Here is a 26111-nt window from a genome sequence, read left to right as displayed (position 1 = left end):
CATCAAGAAAGTGCTGAGCTTCTGTTGGATGGTGCCAGGATATTCCTTCATGGCTCGAAAAGATTGCTTGAGCGTGAACACATAACGTTCAGATTTGCCATTGCTGGAAGGCTTGAATGGAGCTGAAGGTTTGTGTTTTATCCCGTTTTGTCTCAGGAAATTCTGGAACTCATTGGACTTGAACTGTGGACCGTTGTCACTAACTACCATCAGTGGAAGTTCAAACTTTACGAAGCAGTCCCTTAGGCACTCCATCATTTTAAATGAGGTGGTACTCTTCATTAGATAAACATCCAGCCATTTAGAACGTGCGTCAACAATGATGAGATACATGTGTCCGAACAGTGGTCCAGCAAAGTCAACATGAAGTTCCCAAGGTTTACTTGGATACTCCCAATGGTGAACCTTTGCCTTCTGGGGATCTGTTTTTATCTGGGTGCAATGAACACAGTTCTTAACTGCCTCTACTATTTCCTTGTCGATATTCTTCCAAAATACGAACAATCTTGCTATTGTTTCGTTTTCACAATTCCTAAGTGCGATTGGTGTAGCTCTTCTAGCACTTATCTCTGGAATCGTTTTGGTACCATGACTCTTGATTCGTAAATGATGCAGCCATCCTGGAGACTATTCTATCTCCTTCCCCTTCAGTCCTTCTCCACTTCGAAGTGCCTGCAACATTGGTTTGCATTCTTCATCTTTCTCTGTTTCTTTGGCCAACTCCCTGGTCGTGACTGGGAGGGTCTCAATCTGTTGCAGCTGGTAGATCGTAACATCATCCTGAACTTCCAATTCTTCTGACTAAGTCGGCAACCTTCAGAGGAAATCCACATTTCCGTGCTCCTTGGTGTTGCAGTAAATGATGTTGAACTGAAGGATTTCAGCGTCAAAACATAATGTAAAAGTCTTGTTGCGGCCAAAATTGGTAAACCTTTCTTAGATCCAAAAATTGCTACTAATGGCTAGTGATCTGTTATGAAAATAAAACTTCATGCCGTTAGTTATAGATAGAATTTTTTAACAGCCTACACAATCGCAAGAGCTATCTCGTCAATCTGTGAATATTTTTTGTCTGCATTGTTTAGCATTCTCGATACAAATGCTATGGGTCTTTCTGTTCCATCGGACATTTTGTGGTATAGCACCACACCTAAGCCTACAGGACTCGCGTCGCTTGCCAAAGTAGCAGGGAGTGCAGGGTCATAATGCACTAGAATTTGTGGGGAACAAATTTCTTTTTTAATGTTTTGGAATGCTTGCTCACAGTCCTTTGACCAGATAAATCTCATGTTATTTTTTGTTACGTTATTTAATGAATGAGCAATTGTGGCCAAATTTGGACAAAACTTCCCACAGAATTGCACTAATCCTAGAAAACTTAGAACTTCTTGCACATTTTTTGGCTTAGAGGCACTAGCAATTGCACAATTTTTTTTGCCTGTTTTATGCAAACCCTTGGAATCAATTTTAAGACTCAAAAATTTTCTCTCTTTTTCAAAGAATTTACTTTTACTCAAATTAAGCTTCAATCCCTGCTCTTTCTATTTTTGGGAGAAAGTTTTTAGTGCCTCAAAATGTGCATCGTCAGTCGATCCTGTTATGTGAGCATCATCCATAAACACTTTTACCCCTCCTATTCCCTGGAACAGACTGTCTATATAGCACTGCCAAATAGCTGGAGCCACGTTTAGCCCATACATGAGTATTTTGCATTTAAACAACTCTTTTGTGGTGTTAATTGTCAGAAGTTTTTGACTATCTTTATGCACCTTTAATTGCAAGTAAGCATGCTTGAAATCTAATTTTGAAAACGTCTTTACCTCCATTTGAACATGAAAATATCTCCTCTAATTTTGGTAGAGGATGTTGTTGTACCATTAAGCTAGGGTTTACTGTTACCGAGTAGTCTGCACATAGACATATTGATCCATCTGATTTTACGACCGGTACTACTGGCGTTGCCCATTCAGATGTCTCTACCTTTTTGATTGCTTCCCATTCTAATCTGTCAATTTCTTGCTCAACACGATCTTTCAAAGTGAACGAAACAGGTCTTGACTGACAAAATTTTGGCGTAACATCTGACTTAAGCTCCAATTTAACCTCATAATTATTTATCTCCCTAGTTTATCATCAAACAATTCTTTGTACTTGTCTAACAATTTAGGAAGACTAACACTTGTTTCTACTTTGCATTTTTTTATTGAATTATAATCTACAAATCTCATTATAAGTAACCTTTACCCTTACATAACCTATTGGAATAATTCTATTCCCTTTGTAAGTTTTGAAAATTAGTTTTGTAGACTGAATTTTCTTCTTAGAAATTTTTCGAGACATTACTTATTCTGCTATCAACTTCAAAAGATATCCAATGACCTTCTATTTGAACTTTTACCATTATAGGTTTACTTGGTTCTTGTTCCGGCAGTGTATATTCTGCGAATCGAATGGTGTAAATAGGTACAGAAACAGTACCTTCAATTTCAGAAAAACATTCTACTCCCACCTGCTTTTGCTTAACAAGTTTATTAGCTTTATTTGACTTGGCAGAAAAACATGCTTTCCCCAAATGGCTAATTTTATCTCATAAATTACATTTATACATCTTAAATCTTTTGAATGATTCGTTCCATTACATCACAAGCACGATTTACTCATAGCTTTGAACCCAGCCTTTTGTTTACTTTTGTTCTTCCCCAATTGCTTCTCTTTTTTTCCCACTCCCATCTAATGGACATTTACCACTTTATCCAAAGGCTCTGAAGCACCCTTTAGAGACTTTTCCATATCAAAGGCAATTTTTAGCGCACCCTCTAAATTAGTGTCATCTTCCTCAAATATCTTATTTAGGATAAATTTATCTTGCAAAAAACTGATAAAAACATCTCTCAGCATAACATTAAGCATTCCTTCGCCATAACAACATGGAACTGAGAGGGATTGTAACTCTGTCAAATACTCGTTTACTGTTTCCCCTTCTCACTGCTTGCAATTTAAGAACAAAGGCCTGCTTGGAATTATTAGTGGTTTTGGATTTAAATGGTCTTTGAGAGTACTTTTTAAACAATCAAAATCTTTATCTGATGAGTTATCAGGAGCAAGCAGATTTTTAACAAATTATACATTTTAGGGGATAAACTTGAAATGAAAGCTAACCCACGTTTTTCGTACTGAACATTTTGAACCTTCAAATATGCTTCAAAGCGTTCAAGGAACGAATCAAAGTTTTCCTAACCTTCTTCAAAATTTTCAAAATGGACTGAAACTTTAGAACTTTCATTTGGTTTTGTTTCTGGCGTAACTGCCAATCTTTACATTAATAACTTGTTTTGTTTAAATAATGATTTAATGAGCTCCTCCATGATAAATTTAATCAGAATATAGGATTACTAAACTTTTACCTTGGCTGATTTTGGGTTTTACCCTAATCCATAAGATTCTTTGAAAGCACATCGGGAATTCCGAAGTAGAACTTCATAATTTCACAGGTTCCTATCAACATCTCATCGCCAACTGTCCTGTATTTGTTATTTGGTGGTCCTTCATTTGTTGATGTTAACATGAGTTCAGATGAGGCATGGATAGAACAGAACTAATTTCTTTATTAACATCTAAAGAAGATCACATTACACACAAACACGCAGCTATTTACATTACAGAGTTCCACACCAAGCTCACCTTTGCAGTTCCAGTTAATCTGTTTCCTCATTCCTTGCGATGCCGTTTACCGTTAAGTTCTCAATACACGAATACCACCCCCTGTGCCCCCCAGTAGTGACACCACTGACATTATTACTACTTTATAAGCATACTCAAGTTTATTTTTAATCATAGTTATATCTGGGAATATAAGTTGAATAATACAGAAAGTTCTTTACTAAAGATCTGTGACGTGACTGAATATCCAAAATACGATGCCTTCAACATTGAAAACATTGTTTTTTTTTTTTAAACATGAAATTTTTTTTGGACATAAAGTTCATGAAAGTGAGTCCCAACACCCTGGTTTTATTCCAAAAATAAGTAGAAATATTGGAAGATAAACCCCCAGAAATTAGGGTCAGTTTTGGAGATTTAAAAATATTTTTTCCGGGGGGGGGGGTAGAACACCTCCATGAGTCTCCCAACTTGCTCGGAATGTTCAACCTTTTGAACTTAGCACCTCTCTAGTACCTCAGAAGATTGTTATTGGCTATTATAAAGCTCCTTATCCCACCCAATAAATATAATAGCTATAAAACTGTCAAACTAAAAAAAATTGGGTACATCATTATCAAAAAGGTGGGACGTAATAGGGCAAATAGGGTCATACTTGGACTCAGGGGTTCATTTTAAAAAAGAATCAGCAGAAATTCTGTCAGAAGCCTTCTGAAGTTATTTTTCTTGCTGCACTGTGATATTAGTAGGTATCAATAATATTTCAAATGATAGTAGTACCCAACACTAATAAAATCACTGGATTATAAAATCAACCTCTTTTTAAAATCATATCTTGAAGAACAGAATTACTGCAATACCAGAAAATGTTAAAGCCATCTTTTAATAAAATCACTATCGCTGTTTTATAAAATCAATCTTTTGGACATCGTAGGAAAAAAATTGTTAAAGCACCAAGAAGTGAAGGAATTGGTCTCAGAAGATGAGGAAATTTCACAGTCCAATTTGCCTTTTCAATAGATGTCAGAAAAGTGCTTGATAATGTATGATGCACTTTAGAGTTTAGAGAAAAATATAATGTTGAATGCTACAAAACACTTCGTTAACTCTCAAATGATATTGAATCTTTGCTCTCCCAATTCTGTTAAGCAAACAACAATACACCTATATTTTAAGATCATTGTGCAAATAATAAAAAAAAATGTACCTCATGTTTAGTTAAAATGACAACTGTATTTTGAAATACTTAAAACAGAAATAAACGAAGTAATTCAATTCATTTTTAGAGTATTCAAACTTCAAAACCTTTCGTTTTTTGGAATGTAGAGGTATGCCGGTTAATAACATTAGCCACTTTATAAAATCAAATGTCCTTACAACGAATGTGATTTAATAATTGACAGGCACTAACAAGAACTTTATCATTTCATAATTAATAAAAGTAATTTTTCACTTAGAAAAAAAGTAATAATATGAATATCAATTTATAAAAATTGCTTGTATTATAATAATCTTTGATTTTCAGAGAACTTTTTCCTAACTTGAATATACTACTGTGTTACTACATAGTTAAAATATTACCAGATAGATGGAGTAAGAAACAGTAAATGTTTCAACAAATCACTTTGTCCCATATTCCCCTATATCACCTTTCGACATGATGTACTGTAAAGCATAAAACTTCAATATACTTATAGTTTCTAATATTTATTCTTGGTGTGGGGACCTAGAACATATAAGCAACTGCATGTGTTTGATCCATTCAGGCTTAAAGGGCTGTGTTTGATTGTGCACTGAGTTTTTGTTTCTATTTTGAGGGAGTAGTGGAAGGTAAAATATATTACTACCAAGGGGAAGGTTCATACTCTATTGGGGTGAAAAATTTCCATGACTTTTCCAAGGGTTTTTCATGACTTGATAAAACTTTTTAATGACCTTCTTATACAAACAGAATACAACTGTTTAATATCATCTTCACAGGAGACTTAGTGGAATCAACCTTTCTTCTAATGAGCCAAATTTAATCGAGCAGCAGCTGCACAACGCTCTTAAAACTGAACTGAGTTGAGGGTCAACAAGTTGACTCATGTTTAGAGTGAGCAAATGCTTGGAAATATCCTGATGAGAGTAATCAACTAAATCCTTGATTACACTCACCGAGACGAGAATGGTAGTAGCACCGTTGACTGTTGTGTGAATGGACAGGCGATTCCTTCACTTTTCTACCTGGATATGCTTTCTAATAACTAAATACCTGTTCGAAAGTCGATACAACTAAGTTGCCTCGTGTGTGAAGGGGTCTTAAGTTTTTGGATTAAAATGTAACTAATCATTTATTTGCACATCTTCAAATGCAAATATATTAATTGGTTTCATAGAAATAATGTCTGAAACAATAAATGTTAATTTATTATTAGCATAATAATGTTGTAATAAGCAATTCCACATGTTTGTACATTGTACAAGGCTAGAATTTTTAAATTTTTTAAATGAATTAAACAGGCTTCTTAACAATGTTCTTCCAAGCTGAAGTAACTTTCTCACATCTGCTACTTAATAAAACATTAATGAATAAGATATGATGAATTAAATCTAATAAAGAACAAAAAAAAAAAAAAAGTAGCAAGGTACACAAACACTGTATGAAAAGCTCAGAGATTGATAAATCAGTGGCAAATAAAGGAGAAAATAAGCTGGATACTCAATGAATAAAGAAATAACCATGAAAATAACAAAAGTATTAGTACAGGAATGTCAAACATTTTTAATATGTATATAAACATCCAAGCAAAACATATATGTTCAACCTTCTACTTGCACAAATATTATTTAACTTATTGTTGAATCATATTCTAAGACCAAGAAGAGGCAGTAGCAAAGTTTTTCAAACTTTTAACTTTTCCAAATTTAAGGCAATGTAATTAAAGAAGAAAAGTCTGTCAACATACAATCTCTAAATCCTTTAAATATAACCTCATTAGATGTTTAATGGAAGTTTGAAAAAATATTTATTTTGTTTTCATCTACACATAATAAATACTTGTAATGTAAAAAATAAAGAAAGAAATGAAACATAATAAATAAATATATAATAATTATCAACTCATAATAGGTGAAAAGATATCTGCATTTCAAAATAAATGCAAAATAAGAAACATTGGTAAACAAGAAAATGTCAATACCAAAAATACTTTAGAAGTATAGCATTAATAAGGTTCAATATTTAATAATTAACTAATAAAATACAAAAATTTTCAGAAAAAGATGAAATTAATGATTTTTTTTTTGACTTTGATTAACTCAACAATTCTTAACATTTACAAATTAATAATGATTAAAACACCTGAACCTGTTTTTGTGCGGTCTATGAAAATTTCATACAAATTGGGACTCAATTGACAAACCTATCTTTAAAACGAGTGCTTAATAGTGTAAGTTTGAGTGATTTTTTTAATGCAATTTTTTTTTCATTCTGTCCCTGTATGCCGCACAAAAACAGGTTTGAGTGTATTAGAATTCCCCCTCTTTTCATATTCTATCACCAGCCTAAACGTTATTTTTTTTCTAAAACCTTCACAAAAAATTTAGATAAAACTGACAAAATTAATAATAGTTTTTTTTAGGATTGGTTGAAACGAACTCGGATTAGAATTTTTGGGTGGGCATGGCAAAAATCAATATTGTACTAGTCACCTTTAACAAAAATACTTCTTACGTATAAAGCATAAAAAGTGTTACAAATAATGGTTAACTCGAAATTTGTGATGTCTAACCAATAGTAGAATCAAATTGGAAAAAAAAAAAAAAAAGAAGGACGACTTTTGCAGTGGCAGATGCAATCAGATAACAAACTTCAGATTTGTTTTTGGGATCTTTCAACTTTCCAGTTTTAATAGCTTTTATACATAATACTGAAAATGTATGCAAGATTTCTAATGGTGCTTCAACTACTGTTTACACTTGTTCACTGCTGAGAAAACTTATCCCTGACTTGAAACAAATTTCCAACTTTTCCTAAAAATATTAATTTTAAATAACTCTTTCATGTCTGAAATATGCTGATTTTTCTCCATGTCTTTCCAGGATTTCCATGACCTTTATGAACCCTTTAGGGGTGACAGTAGAACTGCCATATGAGATTTGTCTGCCAGTATATTGTATGTGAGTTTTATTTTAGTTATCATAGCAAAAATATATACAAATTTAAGAAAGAACAAGATTTCTGGATTGATAAACGAATGGTAAAAAGGCAAGAAAGAGAGTGCATAATGTGCAAAGAAAAGTTCTTTATATGAAAAAATGCAAGTAAACTTACTATGAAAGCAAAACTGGCAATGCAGCATTATATCCTGACTAATGTTATGAAATTTATCAAAATCTTTAAAAAATATTTAATCATTATAACTGAATTTTTTTCCTATTCAATTTCCTACTAGTTTATCTATATTTTAAATAGTAGTATATGTTAACTTTTTATATTGAATTGAAAATATTTTAATTCAATTGAATTTTTTAAAATTCTTTTAGGAAAATTTAATTACAGTATATTTTAATACCATTAATGATAATCAACTAAATTTCAGCACATTTAATAAACAAAAAGGTTTTACATGATTTCTTAATGTTAAACTAGCAAGATCTTCTAAAAACAACTACTAATAGTACTAAGGAATAATGCTACTCTAAAGAGGATGCTGATAATCACTTTTGGTTGGTGGCAGCTTCAATTTTCAAAAGACACTAAGCCACTGGAATTGTTCACCCCAAAAGCTTGTAGAATGAAGAACAAGAGGTAGCAACAAGGGCAATGTGAAAGGGAGTCCAAAACGGCCTGGACCTCTCCCAAAATAAAAATAAAACTACTCATTGTGAGTAAGGAATTAAATATTTTTACATTTAAATTTGGAATTCTGACATTGCTTTGGGCCCCTAATAAAATAAATTCCTATATGTACTCTAGTAAACTAGGCTCAGTAGGAAAAATCACCCAAGCATGTGAGTGCTTTTACTATTCAAATGCACAGGCTGGGTGAAGCTTCTTTTTCCTTTCACTAGTCCTAAACAGGGTAAAACTATTCACTGGAAGTTGAAACAGATTAATAAGTATATATGTTAATGAATACAGCAGTGAAACAAAAATTAAAAACTAAGTATGCTATATTTACTCAAAAAGAATAAAAAGTCACAAGAAATGACAATTCTTTCAATTTTTGAAGAATTTCAAAACTGATTCAAATAAAACAAAAAGCTATTAAATAAAATATTACCAATAGGTGGCATGACTTGTTAGGGCAAAAATGTAATCATTTAAAGCTTCTATAGGCTTTTCTTGCAGCACAAAATCAATTCTTCGACCACTATTTAAGCATCCAATTTGTATTTCCTCACCAGTAGTTTCAGACATCTCTAGGAAGGGAAATATTTCAAGATATAGAGTTCAGATAAAATAACGATGAGGTGAGATATTATTTTTTTAATTCTTACTAACAGTAGGGGTAAGTGGTATACCTCGGACATATGTGCACCTTGGACCTAGGCGGATTATAGCTCTGCTTATTAAAATATTTGAATAGCAACATGTGTAGTTAAAGTATTTGCCCCTAGACATCTCAGTGCATACCTTTCTATTTTGTTGAAAGCTCATCTGATTGAAGTATTATTAAAAAAAGATATATACCATTCAAAAGTAAGTTTTCCCAGATACTTTTATGCATTTTTTATTATGAAACATATATTGTTTATTCTGAAATGAAGGTCATGCATTATACAGTCATGTTCTAGCTATAACACAATGTGCTTGAAAAAAGTTAGGCCTAACTGTAACATAATGGTCAGCTATTTTGTTTTTTATAATGAAGTAGTGTACCTCGAACCCAATACAAGTGGTGTACCTTGGACTAGTCTGACACTTCTGCATAGTTATTACAACTCCTAAAATTTCATGCTCTCCAGTTTGTTGGAATAGTTGGATAAGCATTCCCACTTGCCTTCACATTATCAAATATAATCAATGGCTTTAAGGTCACTGGCTTACATATACTGAATGAAAATATTTCTCAAGATTTTGATTTCCCCCTATCAAATGTCACTGATCTCTCAATGCAAAAGTAACAAGAAAATAACACACAAAATGATTTTACTGGTGTGTTAACATTTGAAGCTAGTATTTCTTTGCCAATTATTGTCACTCCTGAAGAAATAAGGCCACATCCAAAGGCACTACCGAGAAAATAATTTCATTGGGTGATACCTAAAAGAAAATCTTGTATTTTGACCGACACACCCGAGAGAGAGTGTCTTGAAATAGAAAAAGCCAAAATGGCAATGAAAGAAGTAAAGCAAGCTAAGACAGTAAAACTCCCTACAAAACCAGCTAAAAGAAAACTTTATTATTCCTCAGAGTCTGAACTTGAGAATATTGAAGATTTATATGAGGATACCGATATTTCATATCATCATTTTAATGAGCTAGAAGATCCAGATAACGTCAGTATTCAGATTGGTATTTTTGTACTGGTGAAATTCGCTGGCAAGAAAACTATCAAATGTTTTCTTGCAGATTATTTCTATTGCTGATGATGGATATGAAGTTAAATATCTGAAAAAAGATCCAAATTGTCAGTAGTTCACCAGAGAAGATTCTACCCTTTATGAAGTTGACAAAAAGGATATCATATTCAAGCTACCACACCCAATACTAACTGGTGAATCTGAAAGGCAGTTCAAGAAGTTAACATCTGGAATTGACTTATCCAATTACAATCTTAGTTAGAAATAAGTGTAGCTTAAAAAAATAATCTTTAGTATGGTTTTCAGAAGTTAGAGCCTCTTGTCATTTTATTGAAAAAGTGAACAATAATAAGATAATAAGATCTAAATTTTTATTTAAATTTGAAATAAATAAAAAAAGTTTCTAAAATTATGTGTGGTTTACTGATTGATAAATAGTGATGCTCTTACTAAAATTCATGTTTTCTTTACCTGTTAATCATTGGTCCAAGGTACACCACAGGTGGTGTACATCGGTACTAATTGCATTCTTCTGTTTTTCTTAAAAATGTAATTGAAATAAGTTAAATAAATTGTTAAGATAATTATATGATGTGTAAAAAATCAAAAAGTTTTAACTAAAGGTATTTGTATTTAAATTTGGCAAATAATTATGAACTTATAAATTGAAAAGTGAAAATAGGTCCGAGGACCCCACCTTCCCCTAAAGTAATCATTAACACAGTTTTGAAATCACCTGGAATATCTCCTTCAGACTCTGACATTTGCTGTTTCACTATTTTCTCCATTTCAGCTTCTACGGCTGCAGAAGGGAAAGCATGAGCAGCAAATCCACTAAGAGAATTCCAAGTATATCTGAGAGTTTCGATAAATTTCTGCTTTATTTCATTCCCAACTTTAGACAAATTTTCTTTTATTTCTGAAATTTAAAACCATTAAACTTATATTTATTAAAATTGGACACAAAATTATATATATTTTTTTTAATTTACTGTAAAAAAAAAAAAAAAAATCTGCACTAGGAACATTTCATAACTACATTAACTACTTTATAACAAAATCTAAATAAATGAAGATTTGCAACATAAAACTAAGCTTTGATAAAAGATAATAAAACATTCCTCATTTTAGTAGCATGCAAAATTTTGCATTTTTTCTCTCATATTTCAAGGGTGCATACCTAAGTGCATTCTTTTTCTTCCTTTATGATGAGGAATCAAAACAGGTTTTGCAGCAAAATTTGGATCTATGAGAGGTTCAATACGAGTAGCCTGAAAAGTAAGAGATTAACTAAGTAACAGAGATACAATATAATAGTTTTTTAAATACAAATCAAAATGAAATATACTTACAACAGGATCATACTGCAGTCATCAGCAGATGAAAAAAAAAAGATGTTAAATTAATTATAAACAACACATATTCTTTATACAATACAGTAGTTATATATCTACTAATTGTCTTTTAAAATTTGGTAGCAAATAATTTTCAATAATAAAATTACTACTTTATAACTCCACTAAGTATTATAGTTTAGCTCTGATACGTTGAAGCCTGAGTTTCGGAGTGCTAAATTTTTCTTACAGAGTACATTGAAAGGGAAAACGTTATTGGTGCTGAGTCGAGTAGGGATAATATTGCAATACATTTGTGAAGGTAACCCATTTAAACTTAGCTGCACTTTCATTAAACTCTGAAAGAAGTAACTCTCAGGATCAGGTATCTACTCAAAATTATATTATTGTTGTTGAAATCATAAGCATTTTGCTAACCACGTAACATACAAATTGGTTCAATATTAAGCCTTACCATTATTTGATTTCAAACTTAAGTTTCAGAGTATAAGTTCAGCTATAGAAAACATATTCACCATAGAATCAACAAATTCAAAAAAACCTTTAAACAACAAAGGTTTAAAACCCCAAAACATTACATCAGTACCCAAAACATTATTTCAAAAGTTATAAACGTTAAGTCTAAATAATGGCTTGAATTGTCAGGCAACCAAATAGAAAAGAAATTCCTATTCCTCATTGCTGAAGAATAAAACATGATTTTTCTTTTGCCTATAATCAACTTCTATTTTGAAATAAAACAGTCATGCTTAAAAAGTTCTAAAAATGTTTAGTGCAAGAAACACAGTGAAACTATAACACTCATTCATGTACAAATGCACTAAACTTCCTTCAGAACTTCTAATTCTTGTACACAATAAGAATGAACAAGTTCAGGTACTTGAAACATATGACTCACTAAAATAGTGTTGAATTTTTAATGTAAACAGCAAGTTTCTCAATCAAATATTAGAGTGGGACAAAAAAAGTTGTTTTTTTAAGCACAATAACAGAAACAATGCCTTTTGCTTTCAAATTAAGGACCCTGAAATTCAGAAACAAAAAAAAAATGTCATTGTGAGACACTGACACCTTGAAATTTAGCTTTCTTAAGAAAATTATGTTTTTCAAAGAATTTCTTTTCCTAAACTGGCAAAGTTATATAAATCATTGCTGGTGAATAAGATATATCTTTTGCAGCATTATTTCAAATCCCAAAATTCTATCACAACAGAAAAATAGTCTTGAGACTGAACACAAGTATAGTGCATGAAGCCAACATTTTGCAATTTTGCAAACTTAATTTTGCTTTGACTGGGTGTTTTTCTACACAGAGTTAGTTTTAAATGAGAATGAACCCTTAGAGGAGAGAAGGCACACTTCTATCAATATCGCTAAATAAATTATGAGTATTTTCTTTAGCCTACTACCCTAAATCTGTGTTAGTTTCAATGATGCTAGGGTAAATACTAGGCATAGATCACTAGGCATAAATAAGAAACAAATGCTTTAAAATCAATAAAAATATAATTACAGGATGAAATATATGAAAAAATCCTGGACATGTGGGGAATCTAAAGTCTTCGCTTATTGTGTCATAGCCTCGAATGGTTAAAAACATAGATATTGGAGATCCCAAAGCAAAAAAGCATGCTGGTTCAAAACTCAGCCTGAAAAAAAAAGAAAATAAGATTCACATTAAAAACACATTCAAAACATCAGTTTCAGAAAAGAAAATTATTGTTAAGCTTTTTTTCTTCTTCTTTAAAGTAAATACTGTAAAACATGGTTCAAACATTGGGTTTATTTAGCACTGTAGGGTAGACCGATCAGTAAGTAAACACTAGGTTGGAGGGCACAACAACCTTCCAAAAAAAATTTTTTTCAAGTCGCACACCCTCTTATACATCCTCGCACACCTTTATAAAAAAGTTTCATACAATTTTAACAATGGCAACCTGTGCCAACTTACATCCAAAAGTGTGAACCAGTACTGTGCATTAGGTTGAATCGGAATTTTTTTTTTTTTAGAAATTCCAACTTGCAAGTTGATAAAGCGTTGCCCCTATAGCCCCACATGAACCACAAAAATATTTATCCAAATTTTAAAATTGTGTAATATTATTTAGGTTTGCAGCAAGAGGCGTAAAATTTATAACTTTCTTCAAAAAAATTTTTTTTTCTATTTATCTTTTAAAAAATTACATATAAATTGAAATAAAATATCAAGTTCAAAAATTATTAGGAAACACATTTTCAAATCAACATTTGCAAATGAATAATGAAAAATTATTGTATTTAAAATAAAAAATGTAACTTAAACTTGAAAAAATCCATATCTTTGAGTACCATATGGAGACTTAAACATTGCAGGAGAGCAAAAACTTCTATTTAATGCTAAAAACTTACTTTGCTGTTTATACTTTTCAACTTGATAGTTTCTTAAAATTTACCTTTCATTTTGTAAAAAAATATATAGAAAAAATTAATTATTTGAAAAAATTTATAAATTTTTTAAGCCTAGTGTTGGATACCTAAATATTTTTTTAATTTGAATAAATGTTTTTGTGGCACATGTGGAGTATATAGACCAAGATCCCACTAGGCTTGTCCTACCCTAGTGGATTTTACAAAAACTGTTACCATAGATGAAGAGTAAAAGTTGTAGATATAATGTGAAAGTAAGAATTTCTACCTCTTTTACATAAACTAATCAAGGTTGCCAGGGGTTGTACCTAGGGGCTAAAAGGATTGTTGTCATACATGTAGTAGAGTATAAGCTGGAAAGAAAGTGTTAAAATTAGGTTGCCTAGCTTTTTCCAGTCCCTAATCTGGGTTGTCAGGAGCAAAAAGGTGCCCAAAAAATTGGTAATTTACCCTCATTGAGTATCCACTCAAGTTATATAAAAAAATCAGTTAAAAATATTACAAAACCGATGGTATAGGGTTGCCCAAGCAAAGGGTTGTCGCTATTTGAAGTTTCAATACTTGAAACTTTGATAAAAAGAAAAGTTAAAAATCTTTAAAAAGATAGGATTTGTACTGCTATTACTTGAGAAATTTTCAACATTTTTTGTTTGAAGTTATCTTAGTAAACCATACCATGTTCACATGTGCCCTGTGTTGACATGTATCCCCCTTGGTGTCCCCTACATGCATTTATTTTTATATGCATAAGGCTCAAAAAAAAAAAAAAAAAGCTTTCTACTAAAATCTCACAATTTAAAAAAAAAAGGCAATTTATGTCAAGAAAATTCACTGAACAATTTATAAAATTTACCTCTTTTTTAAAATCAATGATTGATGATGAACAGATTGGTTTGGACAATTTTTGATGTTTTGAACAAAAAAAAAAAAAAAAAAGCTACTGATTATTTCTGCAATCACATTTAAAAATTGGAATAGTGAGCAGCAAAGGGATGTAAGGGCCAAAAGTAAAAAATTGGAGACAACTAGTGCAAGTAGTAGAAGAACCTCTGCTCTGTTTTTGGGCAATAGATGGTACTAGTAGCCTTGGTAGATGCTTATATACAGCATGACTTAGAAAAAAAAATTATGAAGGTCTAGCTAGAATATGAAATTTAAACAAGTTTTTCTCAAAACTTTATAAAGTCCACTTACATCCCTTTGCTTCTCACTGCCTCAATTGGTGTACTTTTCTGTTAAAGAGAAAAGGTAATTAAGATTGCATTATTTGTTTTAAAATATATAACAAATTTTATGCCCTCTAGGAAAATAAAACTAGTAAACTATGCTTTAATTTGTAAAAAATTTCCACTTTGTCCAGCAGTAAAACCAAAAAAAACAGAAGTTTTTCCATCGCCACAAAATTTCTGGAAAATTATGTATCTCTATCCAAGTCCATACAGTAAGTTGAAAATTTACAGAAACATGAGCATGAACTTACAGACCAAAATTCAACTGACACAAAGACTAAAAAAACACTTTTTGTTCTCAATTAACAAAGTTATAACCCATATTTATCATTTTTAAAATGTGTATAGCGCTCATTCAGTATATTTATACCTTCAACTTAACTTAGCGCATTCTACCAAGTGTGAAAAGAAAGCACATTAAAAAGTGATGCTGAAAATCTGCAGCAGCATCAGATAAAGAGATAACTTATAATTTGTTTGATTAAGAATCAAAATAGGATATAGGATGAAAAAATAAAACAAAAACAAAGTACTCATGTTCATTAACAGGATATCAGGTTCTTAAAAAAAACTTGGAAAAAAACATTAAAAAAAAAGCTCTTAACATGATATAGAGGTAATATGATGTCACACTTCATTAATGTAACACATCCAAAACCCTTGATATGTATTGCAATTTTCAGTGTAAATAAAATACCATATGATTCTTAACATAATTTTTTTGACTTATAATTCACTACTTTACCTGGGATAGACAATCATTGACATCCCATATTGCTTTGTTTTTGATGGATATACCGTAGTAAGACCTTCTCCAACATCTTCTATAAATTCATTTGCTTTACATGGTAATGATTGTTCACTTGTACTTAAAACTCCAGGTACAGCATGAGTGAGCTAGAAAAAGTTTAAGTATTGGTAAATAATGCATAAAAAATAACTTTGTACACATAAATATTAATTTATATTTTAAAAAAAAAGACTAACTTACTTGAGCTAGAGTGTTTAAAATCTTTTTCCGGCTGCCAGTAGGCAAACCAAGATTTTTCAGATCTTCATCAGATAAAAGCAACTAAATAAAATAGAATGTTACAAATGATTATTGATGAAAAAACTACTATGTTTGATAACAAAATAAAACTATATTGTAATTGCTTTTTAGCCTTAAATAGAATTTTTTAAAAGATTTCTTAAAGTGTGGAAAATAATACAGGTACTATATATACATGAATCATATTAAAAAAACTAGTTTACAATGAGCAAATCAGCTGTGGCTGACATGTCCCAGATTTTATTTAGGTAAACCATGCAAATCTATGAGGGAATGCAAAATATGGAAGCTTAAAAACTGTTTGTTGCTTTGTTATTGAAATTAGAAGTTGATGCTTAAGCTAAGCCTAAATTTTTAGAGTTCATGGCAGCCAGTTTGACTCAATAACTCCGTAAGTTATAAATGTACACTTAAAAAGAAATATTTCCACATTCTGTAAACACATCTCAATTAGGAAAGAGCAAAGTAAAATTTATTCGGAGCTTTTTTTCAATCTGAGATATTAACAAAGATTGAAAACTTGCCAATTTACTTCAGATTTCAAATCACTTTTTTAGCTCTTTTAATAAAAAAATTACAGTAAAAAATGATTCAGATTGAAAAACTATCTAAAACTAACTATCCGCTTTAATTTAGTAATTGTTTTTGAATTCCTTGATGACGAAACCTTACTTTAAAAAAATCAAAAATTTCCGAAATTTTCAATTTTTTCTCTATTTTAGATGTTTGTTTGAACATGAGGGAATGCTCTTTTTTTCCTCAATTTTTTAACATAACATATTGAAGTGTCTTTTAGATAATACAGTCGAACCTGTATATCTCGAATTTCACGGGAAGGGAAAAAAATTCGCCATAAAGAGGTTTTGAGATTAGAAGGTTTTGAGAAACTTATTGAAATTTGGAATCTGATGATGAAAGTTTGAATTTTATACTACAGACAATACATGCGAAAGATTAAAATTCTTCCGTATTAGTTTTGTTAAGTATTTATTATACTATTTTATGCAAAGTACTTTATTGCAAGTTAAAAAATCATTTTGACAGTAATGAAATTTTAAGCTTTCCTTTTTCAAGCAAAATAGTTTTTTATTGTTTTTTGGTGCCTAATTTTTTTGAATTCAACTATGCGTTTGAGGTTGGCAATGGCTGAAAATCTATCATTGGAAAAATCTTCCACTTTTCTTTGTAGCATTTATCCACTTACTGGAACACGTTGGTCCTTGCATTGGAGGAACCATTTTCATTAATGGATTGAGGTTCAAAAATTCTAGAATTTATTTTTTTCATGCCTATAATCGGCTTTTAGTTTGAATGATCTTTAACCACGAACTTGAATAACTCACCCCACATTTTAAATCTGTCGAGTTCACCTCTCACATCATTGTCCCATTCTCTGCACCCTGCTCTGCTTCCTAAAAAGTGCTCGAAACGACTGTCCCTTTCGTTAGTCTTCAGAAAACCAACATATTCCTGGACCCATTTCTGTCTTTCTTACACTGCCCTCTCTGCCCTTGAGGACATACTACTGTTTCTGTGTTTAAGGGAAGTTGTTGTTAGTTGTTTTGAAGATTACTGGGCTTTGAATCCAAAAATGACCGTATTGCTGGAATTCGAGATATAGAGGTTTTCGTATTTTTGTTTTCGAGATAAACATGGAAAATACATTGAACTTTGGCTGCAAATGCAGGGAAATTAAAAATATTCGAGATATACAGGTGTTCGAGATAAGCAGGTTCGAGATAAACAGGTTCAACTGTAGTGAATTTTAATCATTGGAATCAGTGTATTTTTGTTACTAGAGTAACTAAGGTAAAATTTCATTAGTTACAGCTTTTATTGTAAGTTTAGCAAGACTTAACCATTTCTTTCGTGTTTCATTTTCTCAAAAGTATGTTTATGAAGTAATTTCTGAAATGTTTCTTTAATTATTGTGTTGAATTTTCCTCTCCATGCATGATATAGGAAAAAAATGACTCTAAAGTTTCTGGAAAACCTATCATGTCAGCATGACTTATAGAACATACTGAGTTTAAAGATTGAGGCAGAGGACCATCTTGTCTGATTCTCACTAGCATTTGAGATTGGGCTATGAGTTCGAGGAAGTTTGTTTTATCCATGAAATAGGTATATTTGACGGAATACACATTTATTTCAACTGCCCTGCTGCGACGTTCTTTGAAACAAAAGGATTCCTTTGGTAGCGAAACTCGTCTCTATTTTAGTTATAGTTTTTCTTTCCAGAATAAAAATTGTCAGTTAAATAATATTTGTCACAATGAATCTAATTTTCAATGGAAAGCAGCTGGCTTTTCTTTCTACTATCAATGGCAAAAATGTTTATTATGGCACTAATAAAACTATCACCGTCAGAACAATATGCATACGACACGCAATAATCCACTTACAACTGCAAGATAATTTGTTCTTCTGCCTGCTACAATCACAAAAAGTTTTTTTTTTTTTTTGTCTCATCAGTAAAACTTATCAATCTTGAAAGTTAGGATCAATAACAATTTATTGAAGTACCCATGGCTGTCTTAGAGACATGAAATTATAATCGTTTCATCTTAATTAATAATTGAACACCTAAATTTCTTGTCTCATATTTATCTCAGTCATCAGTGAAAGGAGCATATGTTTGAAGAAACAGAGTTTAAAGATCAGGCCTAAATTCAACATCAATAATTTCATTTGTCAGTCACTCCTATGCCGGGCTGATAAGTGCTAATAAGCATGAAACAGCAGTCCTCAGCTGGAATTGACTGAGCTGGCGGTGTATTTCATGTAATTCATATATACAGGGTATTCCGTTTTAACCTGCAAGACCTTTATTTTTGCAACCATTAGTCCTAGATGTATACTTCCAATTGCAAAAATGTTCAAAATCAGATGCAGAGTTAAGATATTGAAAGTTTGAAGTGAAAACAAAAATAAGTCCAAAAATACAAAATTTAACTTTTTATATGGGCCCCCAGGTCAACTAACTAATATTTAGAGAAATAATCTCCATTGAAAACTATTACTGAGACAAAAAACTTGATATTTGTGGGACCAAAACTCAAGGAGATATTCCAGTTGAAAGTTTTAAAGGACCATACAGCAGATGAGATTGGACCTTATCGCTCTTTCAGAAGAATGACAGGTCGTAAAAAGTAAGAAAAACAAGGTATTTGTATTTCTCATTGCTATCAAAAATAAATGCAAATGTTATGCTGTGATATGCAAAAACACACCAAAAAACTGAAAAAATTTGAAAAGCCACACTGTATGCACATTATTTTAAACACTTGTTAATCGCTATATTTTCCCTCAAAAGATGTTATTCACAGCGAGTGAAAAGTGGTGGAAGTCACAAAACGCTGTGTTTCATATTTTGGTGACTATTGGTCATACTAATTTCAAACTTTTTGTGTTGGAATTATTTTTTTTTGATAGAGATTATTTCCTTAAATATAAGTTAGGGGACCTGGGGCCCGTATAAAAAGTTACATTTTATATATTTTGACTCATTTTTAATTTCACTTCAAACTTTCAATATCTTAACACTGCATCTGATTTTGAACATCTTTGCAATTGGAAATATACATCTAGGACAAACGGTTGCTAAAATAAAGGTCTCGCAGGTTGAAATGGAACACCGTGTATAGCAACTATTTGTGACTAGAGAATATTTTTCAACGATTTTATGCATCGATATGTTTTCACATATGAGATGTTCTTATTAAGTTACTGAATCCACATGGACCGTCACCATAGGACACATGACCTCTTAAAGATAATGTTTGTCTGAAACTACTTAAAATATACGAGGGCAAATCAAAAAGTCTTTGTGCCATTTTTTTTGGCCAAAATACAGCTGTGAATACAAAGTGAACATATAACATTCTCAAGAGTGACCGTTCCTTGAACCATACCGGTTGTATCTGTCTTTTGCTCTGATGAGCGGAGCTGCCATCAGTCATTTAAGATGGCGGTTGTTCTTTAGACGTCCACAACTTTAGAGCAGCAAAGTGTTATTCGTTTTGTATGGAGCAACAAAAGCCCATAGCAATTCACAGGGAAATGCACCTGCAGTACAGGCCTTCCTGTTAGTGATTTTTATGATTTCAGTCCACTGAAAAAGTTTCTGGCAGGACAGAAGCCAAGAACGCGGTCCAACGGGGATTCCAAAGGCAGCCAGAAGAATTCTACAACAGGGAGATCTCTAATTTAGTGCTGCGATGGGACAATTGTCTGAACCGGTGTGGTGACTATGTGTAGAAATAGTGCAAGTGACATAGTTTACTACTTATATTTGCGAATAACCGTATGTATCTTTTTTTGGCAAATAAAAAATAGTCACAAAGACTTTTTGATTTGCCCTTGTATTAATGAAAGTACTATTAATGTCTTCAACTGGATTTTCTTATAAAAAAATGAGTTGAATTATTAGCCAGATTGAAAGATTTTTTGTGGAGAGCAAAAAAAAAAAAAAAACATTTCTTATGATGCATTTGTTGAAGTTATTATTAATATTATTACTTGATGTATAAATTTTATCCACAATTTTTTTAAAATAAAGTTCACACTATGCCAGTACATTTTTTAAAAATTGAAATAAATGTTAGATATACTTGCCTTTGCATCATTTAGTTGTTTAAATTCTTGTAATTTCACATAAAACACAAAGAAAATGCTGTTTTTCTGAATTTTATTTTAAGTTTTGAAATCGAAACCCAATTTCGGGTTTCTTCAAGCAAATAGTAGAACAACAGCGCTATATTCTTGTAAAATTTTAAAGTTGCCTGAATTTTTCCTCATTTGAATTTTTGTGTCAATGTGAAGGGGAAAATCATCATTTTACAAAATGTCACTAAGTTTAAAACTGATTTTGAAGACAAAGGAACTAAAATACAACTTCAAAATTAAGGTATTTCTTTTATGATACTTAGCATATTATTGGGTATCAATTTCAGCAAAGCTAATACATTTCTTAAAGATTGATATTTAAAAATAAAATGCTTAATTGTGAAAAAAATAAAATATTTCCAGTTTCTGAAACTCAGTTAAAAGTTAACTATAATAGCTTTGACAATTTTACTGATATTAGGTGAATTTCGCTACTCCATAGATTGCAACAACATATAACTTGTATGTTTTCATTAAATAATTAATAAAATGCAGGCCTTCAAAAATGCAACAATTTAGCATTTATGAGATCGCTGTTCCCTTTGCCCAAATTTTAATCGCATGTAACTATTAAAATAAAAAATATTAAGCCAAAATATTTTAGATATTTTCATATGGGCATAAAAGAAACCTCTGTATACCAAATTTCATAAAAATCTGTTACCATGCTGCCACCACTGTTTTGGGAATTTTGCTCATTTTGTATGGAATGACCCTTGGTCCTTTCTTGCATGGCGGAAAAAATGAAGTAAATACATGTCTAACTTGTAACATAATGTGAGTTCTATATATTTATCGATATTAAAAAACTTAATGATAATTTTGTTAAAATATTAATTAACAATACTATTTTTGTGATTATCACAAGAGATCTAACTGATTAGAAATAATTTTATAGAATATTGATTTAAAAAGAAGCAAATGTTTCTAAAATTAAAATATTTTCTAATTTCATACAAAATTTTATATACCTACTCAATGCATAAATAAATAAATTTACCACTCAAAATGAAACAAATCACAACTACATTGAACGTTTCTAAATCATTTATTTTATTGTCATATAACTAAAGTTATAGGAAATGACCTCATTAGTAGTAATCACATAATTATTTTATCTTGCTTATTGTGTGTGTGTGTGTGTGTTTGAATATTTTAATTCTCGACTAACCAAAAAAACTTTGAAAAATTACTCCTTCGATTAATCAGAGCAAAAATACCAAGTTTCCAGCAAAAGTACAGGATACCAAGATGTTAAAATTTTCATAAAATATAAAAGAGATGCAGGAGCTCTTTTCCTGTGATCTCACTCCCATGCAAATTAATACCTGATAAAAATTATTAACATCAAAAGTGTTATTCCTCATGTAAGTTCCTTTAATCAAGTACGTAAACTATCACTGCATCTTTCATTTGAAAGATTGCACTGCACCAAAGATTTTGCAATTGATTCATTTGAAATTTTTTCCAAGTGAGGTTTTTAACTTTACTATTGTAGAATATGATGCAGGGTCAATGAATGCAAGATTTAGTAAACTCTTTTTCTCCATTTACTGATTCTGTTATCTATTCTTTTGCCTATCATGGTTTGCTTTGTGACTGGAATGGAGATAGAAAATTTACAGTTTAACAAATTGCAAAGTGAACCTCTGATTATCTGGCATGCCAGAAAATCAATGTAAACTTATTGAAGTTAATCAATAAGTTATGTCTAAAACGAAATATTTTGTTGAACTTGTCAAATAACAGTCACTAAGCTAATTAGGTTTTGTTTTTTGTTTTTTCCACTAAAAAGCATTTAGTGCCTTGTTGAATAAGCACCTATTAAATTTAAATATTTTTGGCATACTTTATTATAGGTATGAAACTTTTTCCAACTATGTGAATATAGAATTGATTTTACAGTTTCTCCTTAATGATTAAAATTTTAAATTTTTATTAACAAAATGTGACCATCTCAATATCTTGTTGTGGAACACATTACAAAATAAATATCAAAAGTCACAAGTTTATATTTCCTCAGAAAAAAATAAATTGAATGAGTATGTAGAAGAAGGGCATATGTTACAGTGGAAGAAAGGCGTATGTTACAAATAAAAAATACAATTCTGAATTTGTTACATATACCCTTTCTCTAGGAACTCTTTTAATTGATACTACTTTACAGACAGGCACAGTTTGATTTTTCTGGACATCAGTGTCTCAATTTGTAACATTGCTGATTGGAACAATGTGCTAGTAACAAGTGTTTCAATGTGTTTAAAAAGGAAAAAAAAAACTTTTATATGAACAGTTGAAAAATCATTCATAAATGAGAAAGCAATGAAATGAAAGCAATTGAAATGTACATTTAAAGCCAATCAAGAAAACTTGAAATTAATGCAAATGCTTCAAATTTTGTAGTGATTCAAGCCCTATATATGCTTATATGTCTTCATTTGGTCAATAAAAGGATGCAAAACTCTTTTTATAAGAGCAATTTTTGGTGTCGCTAAAAAGGAAAATCATAAAATTGAAACCATCACTGCAAGCAAAGTCTTGGATTAATTTTCAGTAAATTACCAAAGCAATTTTTCAGTACAATAAATTAAAATACACATAAAGTCTACACACACATAACATATATGCAATCTGTAATTAAAACATTCTGAAAATAAGAAATAAAATAAGGAACATTTCTATTTTAAAATTTTCAACATACCAAGGAAGCCAAATCTATCTTTTCTCTTTCAAATATTTCTGCAAAATCTTGTAAATGAAGGTTTTCAAGAAAAGCTTCTACTGATGGAAATAACTCAAGCATGTGTTGTTCACTTAATGTTATTTCAGATTTAATGCAATAATTTTCAATGAGCTCTTTTTCTTCAACTTGATTGCTTGTTTTTACACTTGGTTGTTCCTTTTCACAATGATTTTGGTTAGCAAGTATATCAAACAGAATTAGCGAACCTGAAAATTGATGAAGCATCTTAACTTGTTTCATTCATTCATTGTGCATGGATTGAACTCAAGATGGCAATGGACTTAGAGAAAATGAATCCATGTTTCAATTTATCATTTTTAGGAAAGAATTTATAATAGTTATACATGAAAAATTTATGAAATAAAATGACGAGAGGGTCAAACCATCTCAATTCACTCAAGAAAAAAAAGGACTTTGTGACCCATATCCTCAGATTATGAAACAAAAATGGTGTATGCAATACTTCTATGGTGGTAAGTAGCCAGATGAAAGGTATGCTTTAGCTAACATTTTTCAATAAAAATGAATTCATCCATGGATTTAGGGGACCAGTAAAATAAAAAAAAAAAAAGATTTTTTTTTTTTTTGAACATTTTTCATTGTAAATGCTGAAAAAAAAAATGAATTTCAGAAATTAATTAATTTACTATGTACATTAATTTTTATAGATTTTTGAAAAATCATCTGGTTACCTGTCATCATGGAAATATTGTGTACATCAATTTTTATCAAAATCAAAGGACATCAGTTACATGGACAGGTGAACTAACTTGGATTAACTTTCATTTATTCGTAACTTTTATTTACCAGGGTGTACATAAGACTTCTGAAGAATTTTAGAAAAATGAAGAAAAAAGATATTTTAACCTACACTGAAGAAAATAAATACAAATACAGTGTAGTTCTTTATGAAGATATGGGAAACTAATGATTTCCATATAGATCACTTTTGATCAATTAACTAATTATCCCCTGTAAGATCATTCCCCTAATGTATCATTCCATGTCAAACCAACAAGGCACTCATCCTCATTCTTTTAGATTTTCCTAAAACTTTCAGAATTCTTACTCTTAAATATCTGAAATGCTTTACGGGTCATTCTTCAAAAAATGTAACTTTTCTGTCACATGCCTTTGCAGTAAAAACTTTAAGGAACAATTCATTTAACAATGATTTTTAATTGCATAAAAAATATATCTATTTAAACCTGCCAACAATTTTTTCCTAATAATTTTTGTTTTAGTATATTTTTGGTTCACAACATGTAAATTCTCACCTCTGTGGTATGTCACACACATTGTGTGGCTGTTTATGTTGCTTAATAACCTGTTTAATTAAAAATATATACTTATTTACTGATTATTCCTTTCACAAGTGTCTCAAATACTAATTGTTTAAGTATATTTAATATTTTAATATTGTGCTTTAGTTCGTTTTAGAAGGACAAGAAGTCATGTCACACAATAAATTCTCACCTCCGTTACCTAAACACAAAATGCCATACCTCGTTAATATGTAGCAGTAATGATATAAAATTTTATTTTCCATGATACAAGGGGGCCCCCTTGTTTATTATCAGTTTTTTATCTTCAGTATCATAGTTGAAGTTGTGAGATTTTTGTCGAAAAACAAGAAGATAGATTTTGCTTTAGAAACTTAGTGTGGTTATTATGACTTCTGACCTCTACGAACTTGAATTTCAGGGATGTAAATTAATGTAAAAAAAAGTGAACATGTTTTCATATGCTTAACATGTGCAAATTGTAGCAATGAATTTAAAAAAAAAATCCATGAAAAATGTATCTATTAGGCCTATATTAATGGAAAAATCCTCACCTCCGTGACAGAACATATCAATGTCATTATTTCTGAGGTGAAAATAACTGATGGAGGGGGAAATACATCAATAATAGGCATTCTATGAAAATTATGAACAGCAAGTATATCCTCAAATTTAATAATACTATTTTATAACATACATTTGAAACTACTAATTAAGCCGTACTTTAATTAAGAGAACTTAATATATTATATTCCCATTAACCATTAAAATAGCTGATTGTATGCACAATTAACAAAATTACAACTTTGATATTAAATTGGCATCAATTTTTAAATATTAAAAGTGTTTTCTTTCTTTCTTTTTTTTTCTTTTTTTTTTTTTTTTTAATTTCCGTGAACAAGGCATTTATTTATTTATTTATTTATGAGTAAAATATTTGGAACTTAGCTGGGCCATTGTTTATGGTTACTTCTAGTAGGTAACACTTTCATGTCAGAATAAAATAAAAAGAAAACAGAAAGTTTCAAAAATAAAAAATATTTGTGCTCAAAAGTTACGTTTTCTGGAGAATGACCCTTATATACATATTAAAAAGTTTTATTATTCATTATTGATGAATAAAACAATTTTGATATTCGTTTAAAAGCACTTTATTTTGCTTGCCAGATCTGCTTTAAAAACTCATTTTCTATGGGAGCTATATAA

General features: G+C 30.7%; 1 protein-coding gene across 1 annotated transcript in view; it reads right to left on the bottom strand.

Annotated features, from left to right (window-relative positions):
- Positions 1 to 26111, bottom strand: part of LOC129218382 (phospholipase DDHD2-like) — a 72298-nt gene that overhangs the window by 5120 nt on the left and 41067 nt on the right. The window contains exons 9-16 of the mRNA XM_054852627.1: positions 23581 to 23828; positions 16152 to 16232; positions 15906 to 16057; positions 13039 to 13174; positions 11523 to 11534; positions 11351 to 11441; positions 10907 to 11089; positions 8928 to 9066 (exon numbers count right to left, since the gene is read on the bottom strand). Of these exons, the coding sequence (XP_054708602.1) occupies positions 8928 to 9066; positions 10907 to 11089; positions 11351 to 11441; positions 11523 to 11534; positions 13039 to 13174; positions 15906 to 16057; positions 16152 to 16232; positions 23581 to 23828 (1042 nt within the window). The remainder of the gene's footprint in view (positions 1 to 8927; positions 9067 to 10906; positions 11090 to 11350; positions 11442 to 11522; positions 11535 to 13038; positions 13175 to 15905; positions 16058 to 16151; positions 16233 to 23580; positions 23829 to 26111) is intronic.

The sequence above is a fragment of the Uloborus diversus genome, chromosome 3 (assembly GCF_026930045.1).
Source record: "Uloborus diversus isolate 005 chromosome 3, Udiv.v.3.1, whole genome shotgun sequence".
Taxonomy (NCBI): Eukaryota; Metazoa; Arthropoda; class Arachnida; order Araneae; family Uloboridae; genus Uloborus; species Uloborus diversus.
Note: the sequence above shows the minus strand (reverse complement) of the source record. Positions and strands in the feature narration are given on the sequence as shown.